This window comes from Acanthisitta chloris, unplaced genomic scaffold (assembly GCF_000695815.1).
Source record: "Acanthisitta chloris isolate BGI_N310 unplaced genomic scaffold, ASM69581v1 scaffold13503, whole genome shotgun sequence".
Classification (NCBI taxonomy): Eukaryota; Metazoa; Chordata; class Aves; order Passeriformes; family Acanthisittidae; genus Acanthisitta; species Acanthisitta chloris.
Window position 1 is genome coordinate 6,938 of NW_008664451.1, and position 16,721 is coordinate 23,658.

The window sequence follows — 16,721 nt, forward strand, 5'->3', positions numbered from 1 at the left end:
TGTAAAACCACAGTGCATCTTTATCCTGAGCACTGTGTGTAGGTGAGATGTAAGTATTGCACAGTGGTTGTTCTTTTGCAAATACATATTTTGGGTGTTCTGTATACTAAAAATTCAAAAAGAAGCCAAGGAAAGGAGGAGTGAGACTCTCGTGCTGTTGCCCATTGCTTCCCCTGAGAGCCTCTCCCACACGTGCAGTGCGGAGGATGAGACTGAGCGTGACACAGCAAGGGCAAACGGCAGCCCAGATGAAGGGGTGTGGGTGACAGGCCCTTGGCATCACACAGCCTCAGGGTAGCACCTGCCTAACCCTTTTGATGTGCTTCAGTCTCAAAGATGGCACAGAATGCTCCAGTGTGATGCCACCAGGAGGTGTTTAAGGAATGGCCAATAAAGCCACCTGGCACCTTTGCCATCAGGCAGTGGAAGGCACTACATGACTTCAGGTGCTACAAAGGGTTGCAGAAATGCTCTGAGGAGCTAAAGCTGTGCTGGAAGAATAGCTGAAATGATGAGAAGGGCAGGAATCAAGTGCTGGGATGAATGTGACAGGATGGAGAAGAGTTGTCCAGAGGTTTTGAGGGGGAATGAATGTCTCACAATGCAAGGTGCAGTGAGGAGGTCATGAGGTGAGTAGCTGTGGCTGCTGTGGTGTGCTTTAATGGCTAAAAGCTTTTGGCAAGATCTTTCCCAGAGGTCTTTTTAAAGCCAGAGGCCTCCTGGTGTGAGATGGGAGATCTCAGAAAAGAGATTCAGATTAGATATTAGGGAAAAACGTTTCCCCGTTAGGGTGTCTAGGCAATGGGATAGGGAATTGCCCAGGGAAGTGGTGGAGTCACCAGCTCTGGAGGTGTTTAAGAGGTGTCTGGACCTGGCGCTGGAGGATATGATTTAGGGGTGACAGCAGTGACAGGTTGATGGTTTGACTCGATGATCTTAGAGGTCTCCTCCAACCTTGATGACCATGAAAGGGTCAAAAACTGGAGGAAAACCAAACAGGCTGTTGGGGGTGGTGCAGTGAGTGGAGCTGACTGCGCACCCTCCAGGCCACAACAGCTGCCCTCAGGTCACCCTGTGCGAGGGCCATGGAGGGGCTGTGCCAGGAACACACCTACAACAGCCTCTTGCTCGTGGCATGAGAGCTGAATTAGTGGTATTGTTCCTGCTCTCCTGTGGGGACAGTATGTCCTGGTGCTGTGTTTCTGGACATGAGATGGAACACAGCCACCTGTCCATGAAGAGCTTTCACTGCAGGGTGAGTTCATCCCTCCCTGCCCAGGCCCTGTGCTTCTGCAACATAACAGGATCCCATCAAGGAGCTTGGGGGTGAGAATATTGAGGCACTGATGTTTTTGCCCCGATTCACATCACCCCAGGACTGCCTAGCTGTGAGCTTAGCAAAAGGGAGATGACAGTGGTGTGAATGGGGTTGGACTGGGGGGAAGTGGGTCAGGGGCTCACCCCCTCACCCAGCCCCTGTGGCAACACCACCTATAACAGCAGAGGCAGTTCTCACCCACCTCCCCCAGCCCAGTGACTGGGACATTTCCCTAAAGACAAAGTGTCTGGGATCATGCTGAGAGACTGGGTCTATACTGGAGGCGACTAGGAGTGACTGGGACCATTGTGAAGACTGGAATCATCCTGGGAGTGACTGGGACCCTGTTGGGGGCAATTGAATCCATGTTGTGGGCAACTGGGATCATGCTGGAGGTGACTGGGATCATACTGGCACACACTGAAGGTGACTGGGAGTGGCTGTGAGCAACTGATATCATGCTGGTAGCAACTGGGAGTGACTGGAACCATGCACAGGCCAACTGGAATCATACTGGGACCAGAGGGGCCCATGCTGGGACCCTACTGGGATCATACAGGGGGTGACTGGAACCATACTGGTGGTTATTGGGACAGGCTGGATCAATGGGCCAAGGCCAACAACCAGGCCAAGTGCCAGGTCCTGCCCTCAGGTTACACCAAGCCTGTGGAACACTCCAGGCTGGGGCAGAATGGCTGGAAGGCTGGAGAAGGCCCTGGGGGTGCTGATGACAGTGGCTGGACATGAGCCCAGATGTGCCCTGCTGTGCAAGAGGCCAATGGCATTGGCTTGTGTCAGCAATAGTGTGGCCATAGGCCCAGGGCAGTGACTGTCCCCTCTGCCCCTGCCACAGGTGAGGCCCCTCCAGTTCTGGGCCCTCACGGCAAGACAGACATTGAGCATGTGGAATGTGTCCAGAGAAGAGAATGAAGCTGGGGAAGGGTCTGGAGCAGTTGAGGAAGCTGTGGGGGCTCAGCCTGGAGAAAAGGAGACAGGAGGGACCTTATTGCTTACAGAACAAGGGACAGGACAAGAGGAAACAGCCTCAGGCTGTACCAGAGGAGGTTCAGGTTGGACATCAGTAGGAATTTCTTCAAGGAAAGGGCTGTCAGGCATTGGAAGGAGCTGGCCAGGGAGGTGGTAGAGTCATCATCCCTAGAGCAGTTCAAGGGTGTGGCACTTAGTGATCTGGTCTAGTTGACAAGATGGAGGTGGGTCAGAGGTTGGGTCAATGATCTCAGAGGCCTTTTCCACCATAAATGATTCTGTAAACACCTTCACAAATACCTCATGCCCCTGAAAAGCTCAAATGTGCTACATCTGCTCCAGGTACAGAGCAGGCAGAAAAGGCACCAGAGCTATTTCTGTGGATTCCTGCAGCAGCAGTTTGGCCCTTGGCAGCCCAGGCAGCAGCTTGTCTCACCGCAGTGGAGCCTGGCTCCCCAGGACACACAGAGTTGTCTGAGAACAGCTCTGCTTGCTGCAGCCCCAGCCTAGACAGCTTGTTCCTTGCACAGGCCAAAAATCTACCTTTGGGCAGGAGGCATCCTTCCTACCTTTGTTCAGCTGGAGAAGAGGAGACTGAGGGGTGAGGTGACCTCATCACTGTATACAACTTCCTCATGAAAGGAAGTGCAGGAGCAGCACTGATCTCTGCTCTCTGTGAGCAGTGACAGGACCCAAGGGAACAGCTGGAGCTGTGTCAGGGGAGGGTTAGGCTGGATGTTACAAGAAGGTTCTTCCCCCAGAGATGTCTGGACACTGGAACAGCTCCCCAGGGCAGTGGTCACAGCCCCAAGCCTGACAGAGCTCAAGGAGTGTTTGGCCAATGCTCTCAGGCACAGGGTGCATTGTTGGGGTGTCCTGGGCAGGGCAGGAGTTGGACTGGATGATCCTTGTGGGTCCCTTCCAGCTCTGTATATTCTGTGATGATGTGAACAAAAACATAACCAAAGCCAGACATTGCTGTCAGTTGTAAATCTGTTTGTTTTTAATGATGGCTGTTGAAGTTGCTCAGAGGTTTGGGCTGTCCCAGTCCCAGCGAGATGGCAGAGAAGGTACAGATGAGAGCCAGGTGCCATGTGGCGTCCGTGGGGTGTGTCCTACCACACCTCTAGTACACAGAGCAACATGGAGTAGCTGTGGGGGTGTCTGATTGTTAGTTCCAATTTCATTTGGTCCTTTTTGCACTCCTTCACCCATCACGAGACGTTAGCACGTTTGTCACTACAACTTGAAGTTTGGCATCTACTAACTTCTCACTTACTTTGTAAAAGGTTGGTAATAGTTTATGTTTCAACACAATAAACAGCTTGGCTATGGAAATTAGTTATGGAGGACAAAAGACAGTCTGTACCACGCATTATGCAGTCCTAGAAGGCTTCACCAGACAGATCTATGTGTCTATCCTGCTTCACCATTTGAGCATTGGTTGGAAATCCATACTGCTAACAATCTCTGTTGCTTCATTCCTCATCATCATTAGAAGTAATTTGAGCATGTTTGTTTCCTTGGGTTTTTTTCTCAGAGCTGACATTATAAAGCTGTACTTTTTCTATACTAACTGGACATTCTGTGCATTGCACTTTGATTGCACTGAATACAATTCAGTTATAGGCAGAGGGCTCAGGCTCATCACCTGTTCCTCATGGTGAGCGTGCAAAGCAGTTCCTATGCTGACATGGATGGCACTTCTGTGCAGGGCTGGACTTCCCCTGCAAGAGACTCTTCTTCCACTCCTATTCAACATGGGAGAAATATCAGCATCAACATGGACTAAGTTTGTGGTTAGGACACAACATCCTGAACCACTCAAACTCTAAGAGGGACAAGCAGAAGCTAACTGTTGTAGGAGGAGTCTTGTGGAAAGTCACTAGCTGAAAGTTAAGGTACTTCTCTAGCCTTTACCCGATTTTTATGGCTCTGTCAGATGTGGCTAGTGATGAACTCACACTACTGTGTGGCATGCTTCCTTTGGTCCTTGCCAAATATTTGCCTGTGAAGAAGTGAGCAAAACAAAAACAAAACAAAGAAAACCCCAAATTTTGAAGGCATACAATGTTTGGAACATCTACAGGGCTTGGACTGAGTTGTATAAACAGGCCTAATTCTTACTGCACCTCGACTATTCCAGCAAAATATAACAACGACCTCACTCCAAATAAACATTTCCATTCTCCCAAAACCCAAGGGACAAATTCCACAATCTAGTTACACATGCCACAGAACAACAACTCATCTTTTCCCAGCATCCTAACAGGGGCAGAGTGCAGTTTACATCTATACACACTTCTGGGGTTTCAGTAACCATCGGTTCATTGGTTCTTGCTATTGGGAGCTGAAACCAACTTGTATAACATTGAAATATTTCTCTCATGAGTGGCTCCCAAAACAAAAACAGGTATTCTCATGATTTATTTTTTTTTTTCGACCTAAGTACTTTGTTGTCTTCAGATTGTCCCAGTCTAGGGCTTGATGTTGCCAAGGTGTCTGGTTTGGTGCTTCTTGAGCTTCTGCTCCGCACTCTGGTACCTCTTTGAGTGCTCAGTGGTTCCTTGTGCACTGTGCTGAGTGGCAGAGTTGATTAGTTATGAATGTACAAAACATCTGACCAGCAGGTATTGGAAAATCACGTCCAGGTAGATCCCTGGATTTTGTAATAAACTAAGATCTTTTAGAATGGTTCAGCATCAGAATGTCTTCTGATTATGACGCTGAATGTTTCCTGTTCATAGATTTCATGATCTTAATTCATTCATGAGACAGCTATTAAAAAATGGTTCTGTTCAGAGGTGGTTTAGCTACACTGGAGAATGCTGGGTTTAACAAGGAGCACTGGTGCAGGGAACCAAAGGAAGTTTCCCAGATCAGTTGAAACCTGTCTCGAAGACTCTGGTGCTGGCAAGGTGAACCTGTGGATGGCACCGTGACTGACAGGCGACCGAGGCAGGATGAAGGAAAGAGGCTCCACACTGCAATGCCTGCCTGGATTTTTTTCCAGTTTTCCTGCTTATTTCGGTCCCAGGCTGTCCAAAACTTGTAGGTCACTGAAGTAGTTCTGTTTGGTAGGCTTTTCAATGCATTTTTTTTCCTCATTTTTGTGTGTCCATAGTCCTCATCAGCTCAATGCAGTGCAACGTGCAGCAGGCTGTGTCATACCCATTCCTGAACAGGTCTTTTGTAGTACACAACATTTTGCTGCACCTCTTTGTTTTTAAACTGGAAGATTGTGTATACCAAGACAAGGATACACAGGGACAGGATGCAGGGGATGACCACTGCAATGGCATTGACAGTGCTAGGCACATCGTTGATTGTCACCATGATGTCCACGTCGTCGTGCGGGAGGCGCCGGTCCTTGCTCCGTTCAACGTCCTTCTGGTTACAGCCCATCCAGTCCTTCAGGATGGACCTGGGGTAGCCTGGCTCCACACTCAGCCTCTGGTTATCAAACTTCCAGTACTCCTTCCCTTTGTAGAAGTAAGTGTAAACTAGGAGAAAACAGAGAATATGAGCTGTGCTTGGGTGAGGCCCTGCAGGGAGCCTGAGCAGCTGCAGGGGGTCAGTAAAACACATTTGGCTAGGGCATTCCCAGAACACTGGAAAGTGAGTTGAGCTGGGATTTAAAGGAGAAGCCATAACCCTGACTTGTGTGTTCAGCGTTGCCCATGGAACACCATTCCCCGTGGCCAAGACCAGTAGGGAATTAACAACCCCTACTAACTCTAAAGGAAGTGCTGTGCAAGGAGTTATTTTTCACTAAAGCATCTCAAAATGTGTGCTTATCATTACCAGGCAGTTCACATCACCTGCAGAGTGTGCCTCAGTGCGACAGTTTGGGAGAACCCTGCAGGTTTCTGCTCACCCAGTCTGAGGGAGCAGATGCTGAGTAACTATATCACTATAATCTATAATCTATAGCTATAATCACTATAACCAAGTCCTTTTGGCCACAGAATCCAGATTTGCCCTTTGTTAAGGGGCACTACTACTGGTACTGCTTGCTATCACTCATGATTTTACCTCTCCATCCTCTTCCTCCTCATTTCATCCCGAACATAACTACTGTTTCCTCATGTGTCTCATCACCTTGGTCTTTTCTGTGTCTTTTCTATTATTTTAGGACTGTTCTGATGAAAAGGTAACAAAGTTGTGCAGTATTTTATATGTGGGTGCATTATGGATTTATGGCAGAATAGGTTTCCTCTTTTGTTTTATATTCCTTTCATAATAATTCCTAAAATGTGTCTTTTTCTTCACCATTGAATTGCTGAGCTAAATTTTTTCTCTTTAAGATCCATTTCCAGTACTTTTGCTGCTACGTGTGCTGTGGTGCTGCTACTAAAATGGTGATACTCTATTCTAAGTGTTGTCTGAAGTACCTCCTCCCCCTCAGTGATTGCTTTCCTAAGGACTTTGAAGTGATTAGAAAAAAAAATCAAGAGAAAAGGAGAAAGGAGCTGTGGTGAAAGCACTGGGTCTCTTGTGCTATCCCCCAGCCCTGCCCAGCTCTACAGCCCTGCCCTCACACCACGGCCCCAGACTGAAACAGCCTCAATGGCACAAGCCCTTTCTGTTAGCTCATTCTCTAACTGGAAGAAGAGGAACAAACCTTCAAATCAGAGAGAGAAAAGTGTTCGAAGGAGCCTCTGGAGGTGCATCCTCCTGCTCAGAGCATGGCTAATTTCAAGGCTAATGGACAGACATGTCAGAGCCTTTAACAGTGATACTGAGCTAGTTACAGGTAGAACTTAGGAGGAAAATGTCACAGCATCCTCACAACCAGGGCACAGGAAAACTTGGGTAGGGGCTGTTGTGGCAGAAAATGTCCCATTTCCCCCAGAGCTGGTATACTATGATAGTAATATCATAGTTTAGCATTAGTATTAGTATTTATTATATTTATATTATTATATTATTGGCTTTTTATTATTATTTACTAGTGGTATTATTATTTAGCAGTAGAAGTATTTATTATTAGTATCATAGTTTAGGAGGTGTGTGGGTTGGGATGAGGGTCAGGTCAGCCTCCTGCTGCTCACAGGGCTCAGGGTCACCCAGGGCTTCCCACACTTTATTCCTGCACCAGGATACCTTCAGAACACCCCACATCCACCTGCTCAACATCCAGGGCAGAGAAGTTTTTGCTGCTCAAACAGGTGTCATGACTGCAGATACTTACAGCCCTCCTTGCTGATGAAAGCTCCCTGAGGAGCCTGAGGGATGCCTCTCCACACAGTGATGGGCTTTGGGTATCCTGGGTCAGTTGCTCTCTTGTCCTCGTTGTACCTCCAGTACCTGTCCCCTTTGAAGAAGTAGGTCTTGCCCACAGGCTCCCAGCGCAGAGCTGTGTCGATGCCCTCCCGGGGCAGGCAGTTCCCCAGCTCCACCAGGCTGTGGGGGTAGCCTGGCTCAGCTGTCACCTCCTTAAAGACCCAGTACTTGTCTCCTGGAGAGGAGTGGGGACACAAACAACAAACAGATTTGCCTGGTTAGCAGTCGAATCAGTATAACCAATGAACCGTAACATGTTGAATTGGTATCAACAGTGAGCTACACTGAAGCACAGCATCATGAGGACTTCCAGGCTTCACTGTATCCTGTGAAAAGGCTGCTCCTTCACTCCATTTTGAACCTGAAACCTGATTTCATTTGCTGCTCCTCAGCTCTTGCAGAAGAGCTATTGAGCAACCCTTTCCTATTTACCTTCTCATCCCATTCATGACTTCCAAGGCTTCTCTCATCCCCTATCTGCTGTCCTTCACTCAAGCTGAGCTGTGTTCCTTGCAGGAGGTCAGCCCAAAACTTTTCGGGCATTTCTGCTGCCTTTCCCTGAGCTTTCTCAAGATTTAATACAATTGGGTTAAAGTCCTGAAGCTGCAGACACCAGTTCAAAGTACTGTGGTTTCATATGGGCCATGATGATGCTTTCCAGCCACTCATCCTTGCTCACAGCTTGCTCTCAGGTTACAGGATCCTGGTCAGACACTGTCACAGTGCAAGGAGCGAAAGTCGACTAGTCATTTTGCCTCTTTAGAAGGCAACTGTCCAGAAATGTAGTTTGTGAGCACCCTGTGCCTGGACAGGCTCCAATGCCCTGCTAAAAGGTGTTCAGGGAGATAGGCAGGAGCCTGACACTCCCTGGGAAACCAGAGATGCTTCCTGGTATCACCTGAAAGCCAACTTCCCCTAATGGATATTAGCTCTATACAAACATTCTCCGGGCAAGGACAGCCCACTCCATATTTTAGGGATGAGTGGCTGCTTGAAGTGACCCTTGGAAAAGAACAAGGGTGCAGTGCACCTGTTTCCACCACCTTCATGCCACACAAGTGTGTGGGGTGAGGCAGGAGTGGTTGTCTTGCACTGAACTGTACTGTACCTTTGAAGAACACAAATTTGCCATCAGAGCGCTCGTAGGCTGCATCGATCTTGGCAGGGAGCCCCTTCCAGAACTGCTCAATCTGCATGGGATAGCCTTCCTGCACCCTGTTGTTGCGCAGCCGCCAGAACCAGCGATCCTGAGGGAACCACAATCATGGAATCATTGAACCATCAAGGCTGGAAGAGACCTCCGAGATCATCAAGTCCAACCATTAACCTGTCACTGCTGTCACCCCTAAACCATATCCTCCAGCACCACATCCAGACACATCTTAAACACCTCCAGGGATGGTGACTCCACCACCTCCCTGGGAAATTCCATATTCCAGTGCCTGAACACCCTAACAGGGAAAACATTTCCCTAACATCTCTGACTCTGTCCTGTCCCAGGTCAAGGAAATTCCCTCTAGTCCTCTCCCTGCAGCCATGGCAGGAGAGACATTCCCACACCTCTCTCCAACCCCTGTCAGGGAGTCACAGAGAGCCATGAGGTCACCCCTGTCAGAGCCTCTTCTCCAGGCTAACCAAACCCAACTCCCTCAGCCCTTCCCCATGTGCTCTAACCCTTTCCTGCCCTCGCTGCCCTTGGCTGGACTCGCTCCAGTGCCTCAATGGCCTTTGGGCAGTGAGTGCCCAAAGCTGAGCACAGCACTGAGCTGTGACCTCCCCAGTGCCCAGTCCAGGGAGATGGGCACTGCCCTGGTCCTGCTGCCACACCAGAAGCGTCTTCAGACTGAGTATTTTTATCTTGCAGGCAGAGCAGCATCCAGCGTTGCTAATCCCTGCCTAGGCCCTGTCACCACTACAGACACAACTCCTGCTTCAGGTGACAGCTAGCTCCAACCCAGTCCAACACTGTCTCCAGTGAGGTAAGATGGCAGATCAAAGAGTGAGAAGTTGATTGCTGGTGCTGTGAAAAAGAGTGGACAGAAGGAGAGGGAAAAGGAGCATGGGGAAGTAAGTCCACAGTTATAAGCATTGTCACCTCTGTGTGTCTTGTCACTGAGGTGTCCTAGTACAGTCTGGGCTCAAGTCTCAAACCTCAGGAGAGTCAGACAGGCTTAACATTACCTGGTGACTCTGTGAAGCACATGAGGTCTAAAGGCACAATCTCCCTCTAGAAATGAGATCAGTCAAAGTCATCAGGGATGAGCACAAGCAGGACAGAACCTGTGAGACTTCTCCCAGGTGATGTCCCAGCTTTCAACTCATTTCAGTTCAGGAATCTTCTGCAAATGATGCACTTTGTCCATTCAATGACCTTCAATCTATCCCTCTCCACATTCACACCCAATGGCAGAATGAAAGCTACTGGTGTTCTGGGAATGGGACAATGGATTCAAGGCACTCTAACAGGTTATTGAGCAAAACCTCTTTGCTGCAGTTAACGAGCAAGCTTGACTCAAACTCCTCAGGAGCTTCAGGTAGGCTGAATGCTTCTGAAGCCCTGGTTCCATGCATGTCACCTCTGAGACAGTGAGGCTTGTTGTCCAGAGCAGCTGTGCCCGCCCCATCCCTGGAAGTGCTCCACGCCAGCTTGGATGGGGCTTGGAGCAACCTGGGCTAGAGAAAAGTGTCCCTGCCCATGGCAGGGGGTGGAATGAGATCCTTAACATCCCTTCCCACCCAAACCACTCTAGGATTTTAAGATTAATCACGATATTGCTTCCTGGCTCTTCTCGGGCTTGATGGTGTCTGAATTCTCTGCCAATACACACAGTTCCCACTGTGGAGCACAGGCTGCCTGGGCATTTTGTGAATGCCACCAAGCACTGCTTCCATATTACAGAGCCAATTTGCTAACATTTCCTTCTAATATTGCTTATTCATCAGCCTCAGAGGAACAGAGCTATTTTCACAGCCATTACAAGTCTCACTACCAAAATACTCCTATTAACCTTTTCCAGCAACAAAATTAAGAGAAGACTCCTGGGTAAGAGGGAATTACTAATACCTTGAAAACAAACATCTCTCCTCTAAAGAGAGCCACGGTGTTAAAGTTGCCATCACAGATGTTTGGCTTGGAGCCAGGAAGACCTGGCCTGTCACCCAGAGGAGGACTGGGAGGTCGTGGCTGTCTCTCATGTTTTCTTTCTGAAGTGGAGTGAATTCTGCGAACAGGAAGAGTTGGTAAAGGCCTGGTTGGCTCCAGGGGCTCAATAGGAGGACCTAGAAGTGAAAAAGAACATGTTCAGCAAAGTGGATGTTTGGCTTTTCACAGCTTCCCCTGTAGGCTTTAAAAGACACCAGGCTGGATGGATAGCATTCCCAGGGATTTACATACTCCTGGTGCAGGGCTCATTCCCTAGAAATGGGGAGCAGAACAAGGTGCATCCACGGGTGAAAGATGTCCCAGAACAGATGAGTGATAAGAGCTGAAGAGCCAGAATGTTTTTGCAGGTCTTCCCAAGGAGGCTGGAGCTAGAAAGAAGGAGGAGCCACAGCAAGTCATGTTCCCAACTGAAATGAAAGGTGATAACCCTTGAATAGAAATGTTTAGTAGACCATAAAAAAGGCAACAAAAAACCCACCCCAAAACCCAAAGCAAAAGCAGGAAAAAGGGTGTGCAAGCCACTGCTACACTCTAAGGGGAACTGCAGGGAGTAGAGAAATTAGAAAGCAATTGGGATATTACAATTCAGTCACAATCTGTGCTTTCAGCACTCCCTGATGAACAGCTGTGACAAGGGCCCATGCTCTCATCCAAACGATGTCCCCCCAGCACACCTCTCCTTTCCATCCTTCCCCAGCTCAGCTCTGGGATCTGACCAGGTTGCAGGACTGTACAGAGCTAGAGGAATACAGGTGAGTTAGAAGAGAGCAGAGCTCTGTTCTTAAGCAACCTCTGCCACAGGACAATTTCACTAGCAGTTAGTGATAAAGTCTGGACCAATTCTCATTCAGAGCATCACAAATTTCTTGTTGCTTCTCAGAGAAGGTCACAAGTGAATATGGCTATAAGCAGAAGGCTACTAAAAACGAGATTTTGGTGAGTTTTATATCTGAGGATTGTTTATTTGCAAGGATTGTGGTTTCAATCTCATTCTGAGCAGAGTCTGCAGGACAGACCCCACCTGTGGGCAGAATGGGGGCTGCTTCAGGGTCCCTGTTTGGGAGTTCACCACAGCTGGGGTCACTCCACACTTGCCCTGAACGAGGCTCATCCTCACAGCCTGGAGCAGTTACCCTGAGGTGAGTGATTGCCCACAGCCAGAGAAGGGATTTATAGGGAAAGGCTGAAGTACCTGTAGAGACCATGCACCTGTGGGGTTAGAAAGTGGACTTTTGCACATCAGCGTTTTGATCTATGCTGCCTGAAATGATGGTTAGGTGCCCAAGTCCTCATGGCAACTTAGCTCTTAAATATTACATCTCAAAGGGTTCCAATGTCCTGGAAGGGTGACTGGGTTGGAGAAAATCACCACAGCTAGTGACAAAGGGCATCAGAGGAAGCCTTTCTGTTCACTGTTAATAAGGATGTAACAGAAAGGATCTCATGCAGGTTTCATGAATATTATATTCAGAAAGTACCACTTGGATGATACAGTCCTGCAGTACTAGGCCAGAAACTTCCACCTTTGAGTCCTGTGGTGAACAAAGTGTTTCTGAGGCAAGCACAGTCCATCTTCCAGATTTCAAGCATAGAGAATCCTCTATAATGCACAGCAGCTTCTGGTTAAAGTCTGTGTCTTACCCATTGCCTGAGTTTGTGGAGCTTTAGATTCAGTGTTTTCTTTCTTATCTCTAGTGTATTTTAATCAATGACAGATCTTGATGGGGATGCTTTAAAATTCTCCTCAAATAATTCTCCTCCTAAAAAAAGCTCATTAATGAGCTGAATAGACCAGTTGCTTCAGTCTGTTGTTGCAATGGCCTTTGATGTTAAGATCTTGAGGCTTACACCTCTTCTCTAAAGCTTTCCAAATGAATCATATTTCTTAAAGGTGATTTGTCCTCAGAAAGTGATATTTTGTGCCATATGCAATTTTTATTAGCAAATATTTTTCTTGCCTTTTATTCTGGACCTCAGATATTGCTCCCAGAAATCCTTTAGACGAGGGTTGTCTGCTGACTATTACATTTGGAAATCTGTCCACATTATACTGTGTATTTCCCCTCCATTCTTAGCTGTTCACTGCCCAGTCAGTAACTTCACAGACCATAAAACTCCCAAACTCTGACAATGGCACTGCTAGTGAACTGTGGATCTTTGCCAGATGGGGTACAGCAAAGCTCCAGGCATCACCAGTGCCAGGAGCACCAGGGCTGGAACCCTCCTCAGCCAGGCCGTGCTGGTGCATCCACAGCAGTGCTGCAGTGCTGCTCAGGAGGTACTTTTGGAGAAATGCTCCATCCTTTGCAATTGCTGTGCTTTGAGTCACAATCAACTTCAGTAAATACATCCTTTTTGGACCACACTGTACTTGAAGATGCATTTCTGGAGCACATCCAAGATGCTGCAGCTGCAAAGAGGCACCACAGGGCACAGCAAGAGCTAACCCACAAAAACAGCCCCTTCCCCAAAAGGTATTCAAAGTGGATGTCAAGGCCTCAGCATCCTATTTACTGAGCACCATCCCTACATACTGCTGGATTTCCAGATGTGCTACTGCTCTTCTTGCTAGCAGCCACAGACATTATTTGCTCACACAGCCACAGGACCTCCCAGTGGTGTGAAGTACATGGGCTGTGCAAAGGCATCTCCCCAACAGAGAACACCAGCTGGCACAGGCTGGAAAGCTCATGGAGCTAGGAGTGATTAGATTAGATATTAGATAAGAGATAATCTTAGATTAGATTAGATATTAGGCAGAAGTTTTCCCTGTGAGGGTGGTGAGACACTGTCCCAGGTTGCCCAGGGAGGCTGTGGCTGCCCCAGCCCTGGCAATGTTCAGAGCCAGGTTGGCTACAGCCTTGAGCAACCTGCTCTGGTAATTGCCAAGTCAGGGTGATTCAGCTTCTCAGGCACAGCAACAGACAGAGGTACTCAAATCACCAGCAGCTCTGGACTTCCAAAAATAAGAAGCCAAGTCCTCACTTTCAGAGGAAAACAGAGTTTTACAGAGATAACCATGAGCAGTAAGATGAGTACATGACATTAATTCTTTCTCCCTCTCTTTTAAAGGAAAAAAGGGTGAGATGGGAGCAGTGTCTAAAGAAAAATTGCTGAATATGTCTGAAGGGTCACAAGACACAGAGAATTAGCCAGTAAGGTGCAGAATAAGGACTATAGTTATATGCCCACATGCTGGAAATTTAACATCTCCTGTGTGACTGAGTTACTAAAGATTCGCTGTCTCTGCACAAGTGAGGAGAACTCATGTACCCCATTCCAGCCTGCCCTGCCCCACTGCAGGACAGCAGTTCTGACAGCTCTCACATTCAACTTCAGTGCCCAAAGGCTGTCACTGTCTTCTGGAGAGAAGAGGAAAGTTCAAATAGCACCTGCAATCCAGGGGAGAGATGCGTTTAATCACCTCTAAGATGCCACTGCAACAGGACACAGTGAACTGGCAAGGCAGAAGCAGTTGTCCACACTGTGGTCAGTATGGTGCCAATCAGCAAGGATTCAGCTGAACCAGGGATTTGCATCAACAGAAACATTTGCTGGAGCAGAGGAGAGAGATGCCAAGTCAGGCCCAACAAGGGCTCTGTACTCACTGCTTGCAGTGGCCAAAGCAGTGCTGGCACACTGCTCTGGAGGGACACGGCCCTGGCAAGGCTTCCACACATGCTGCAGGTGGTCTGTGTCTTGCCTGGATGCAGACTTTGTCACTTCCCTTTAAATATTCCTGCCAGCCATGGATTTGCTATTCTTCACTTCTCTCCTTGTTTTCATGTGTTCTGGGCCTTGTAATTTACCCTGACTGAAGGTTTGTCTCCTCTCATGCTTACACAGGTTGTATTTTTATTTGTAGTTGGTGCCTTCTCTTTGCCACTGAGTGTGGCTAAAGGTGGGAGGTGATCCTACAGCTCTGCACACGCAATGAGCAGAGAAGCACACAGACAACATGGAAACCCTCAGGTCCAAGCACTGCACAGGCAGAACTTGGTGTATAGTTAGGGAGATGGAAAGCAGAAGCACAGCCTGCCCATTGCTGAAGACATATGTTCACTCCTAAGACCTAAGCACTGCAGAGTACAACCTGGCAGGAAAGCAAAATGAACAGACCCTGTTGATTAGGGTCCAGAATCTCATCACATCTGCCTCTGAAACAACTCAAGGCAGGATGTCACAGGTTTATTATTAACAGCAGAGATGACCAGGTGAACAAATAGTTACACAGGAGATGCTGGAACTGTGGTATTTATTACAGGAACTAATCACTGCCCAGGCAGCACTGCACACAAGCCTCTGCCACTGCACTTCCAAGCAACTTTGGAGGACCGCTCAGAGGAAAAAACTCTCATTGAGAAAAAAAACTAAGTGAGAGAGGTTATTGCATGGGCCTGCAATTGGGCCTGAACCCAGTCACCTAGTTATCATGTGTGATCCCAGCACCAGAGCCAAACCCACCCCTGGAACTGAACCTGCAGCCACTTCCCCATGGGAAGCAGGTAAGAAACCTCCTGGAACTGGAAACCCTATGTTCCAGAGGGAAGCAACTTGCTGGGACTTTACAGACACTGTGTGAAGACTTTCTTCCTCTCTATCAGAGCCAAGGCAAAGAATGTCAGAAAGCTTTTGGGTCACAGCAGATCACCTTCAGAATGTGACATCCGCCACTGGCACTTAGCCTCCTCCCTTCATGCTTCCTCTGTCGCAGACCATCTGAATACCAAGGTGACCTGTGAAGATAACACAGAGAGAGGAGGCATTTAGGAGCCACTGTGTCGATAGTTGAGGACAAAATAGAATTGTGCTGTCCTCCTGGCTATTGACAGAGTGTTCCCTCAACTGCACAGCACCTGCCTGGAGGCACAGCACCTTGCACGGCTCAGCGTGTCGCAGCCAGCAGCTCCCCCAGCCTGCCAGCACAGAGGAGCCTTTAGCTCACTCGGGGCAGAGAATCATCCACTTGCAAACAAAGGCCTCTCTTTGTCTTCTAAATATCCACTCCAAGAATAAAACTACCATCCAGACTACTGGCAGTTATGCTTTGACTAGCACACAGAAGGTTTTTGACTGTACAAAGCTGAGCTGCCTGCATGTCTCTGCAGGACTGAACCAGCTGTCCAGGCACACAGGTCTCAGTTTCAAATCAAAATGTACTGTCCAAATGAGCCAGAGAGTGTGAGAGTGACCCACCTGGCTGCTCTGCAGCCTCCAGGGCAGTGCAGAAAGGTCCCTGTTCATATTATATGAGACAAACTGCCAACAAGCTACCTCAGGGATGAGAGTCTGTCCACAACAGCTCCAAGCTCAGGAAGGACTCATCGCTCTTGCTCACTTGAGAAATCCATCCTCACTCATCCACAGAGCACTTTGCACTTCTGGGGTCAGACTTCAGCAATGAAGTGAATTAGAATCATCAGGGTTGGAGGAGACCTCTAAGACCATCAAGTCCAACCATTAAACTGTCACTGCTGTAAACCCTAAACCCCAAACCAGATCCTCCAGTGCCACATCCATGATAACTTAAACACCTCCAGGGATGGTCACTCCACCACCTCCCTGGGAAATATTCCAATGCCTTGTGAGAAAAGATTATTTGAAATGGTCTATTTTTCCATAAAACCCTACTGATGGACATTCCCCACCTTGCTGGCTTTGCTTTCATCCACACCTGGAGCTGATTCTGCCTTTTCCTTTACTTTGCCAGTACTGGTGTTGGTTTGCAGTTTCCTCAGGTATCTTCCCCGCCTACTTGGCATACAGGTACCACTGCTGTGTTCCAGGTGGGGCCCTGAGCAACCTGGGCTAGTGGAAGGTGTCCACTAGAGAATTAGCTGTCTCATTTAGTGTGGTTCCTTGCCACAGTGCACTGCAGCCTGAAGAACAAGCCCAGCACCATCAGCACATCCAACAGGTGGGCAGTCAAGGCCCCTGTGATCACCACTGGGTGGCAGGAAGGGGGAA

The 16,721-nt window shown here is 48.3% G+C and overlaps 1 protein-coding gene across 1 annotated transcript in view; it reads right to left on the reverse strand.

Annotated features, from left to right (window-relative positions):
- Positions 1 to 5,396: 5,396 nt before the first annotated feature.
- MMP24 (matrix metallopeptidase 24 (membrane-inserted)) overlaps positions 5,397 to 16,721 on the reverse strand; it is a 45,842-nt gene continuing 34,517 nt past the window's right edge. The window contains exons 6-9 of the mRNA XM_009071364.1: positions 10,656 to 10,870; positions 8,700 to 8,838; positions 7,500 to 7,766; positions 5,397 to 5,808 (exon numbers count right to left, since the gene is read on the reverse strand). Of these exons, the coding sequence (XP_009069612.1) occupies positions 5,471 to 5,808; positions 7,500 to 7,766; positions 8,700 to 8,838; positions 10,656 to 10,870 (959 nt within the window). The 3' untranslated portion in view covers positions 5,397 to 5,470. The remainder of the gene's footprint in view (positions 5,809 to 7,499; positions 7,767 to 8,699; positions 8,839 to 10,655; positions 10,871 to 16,721) is intronic.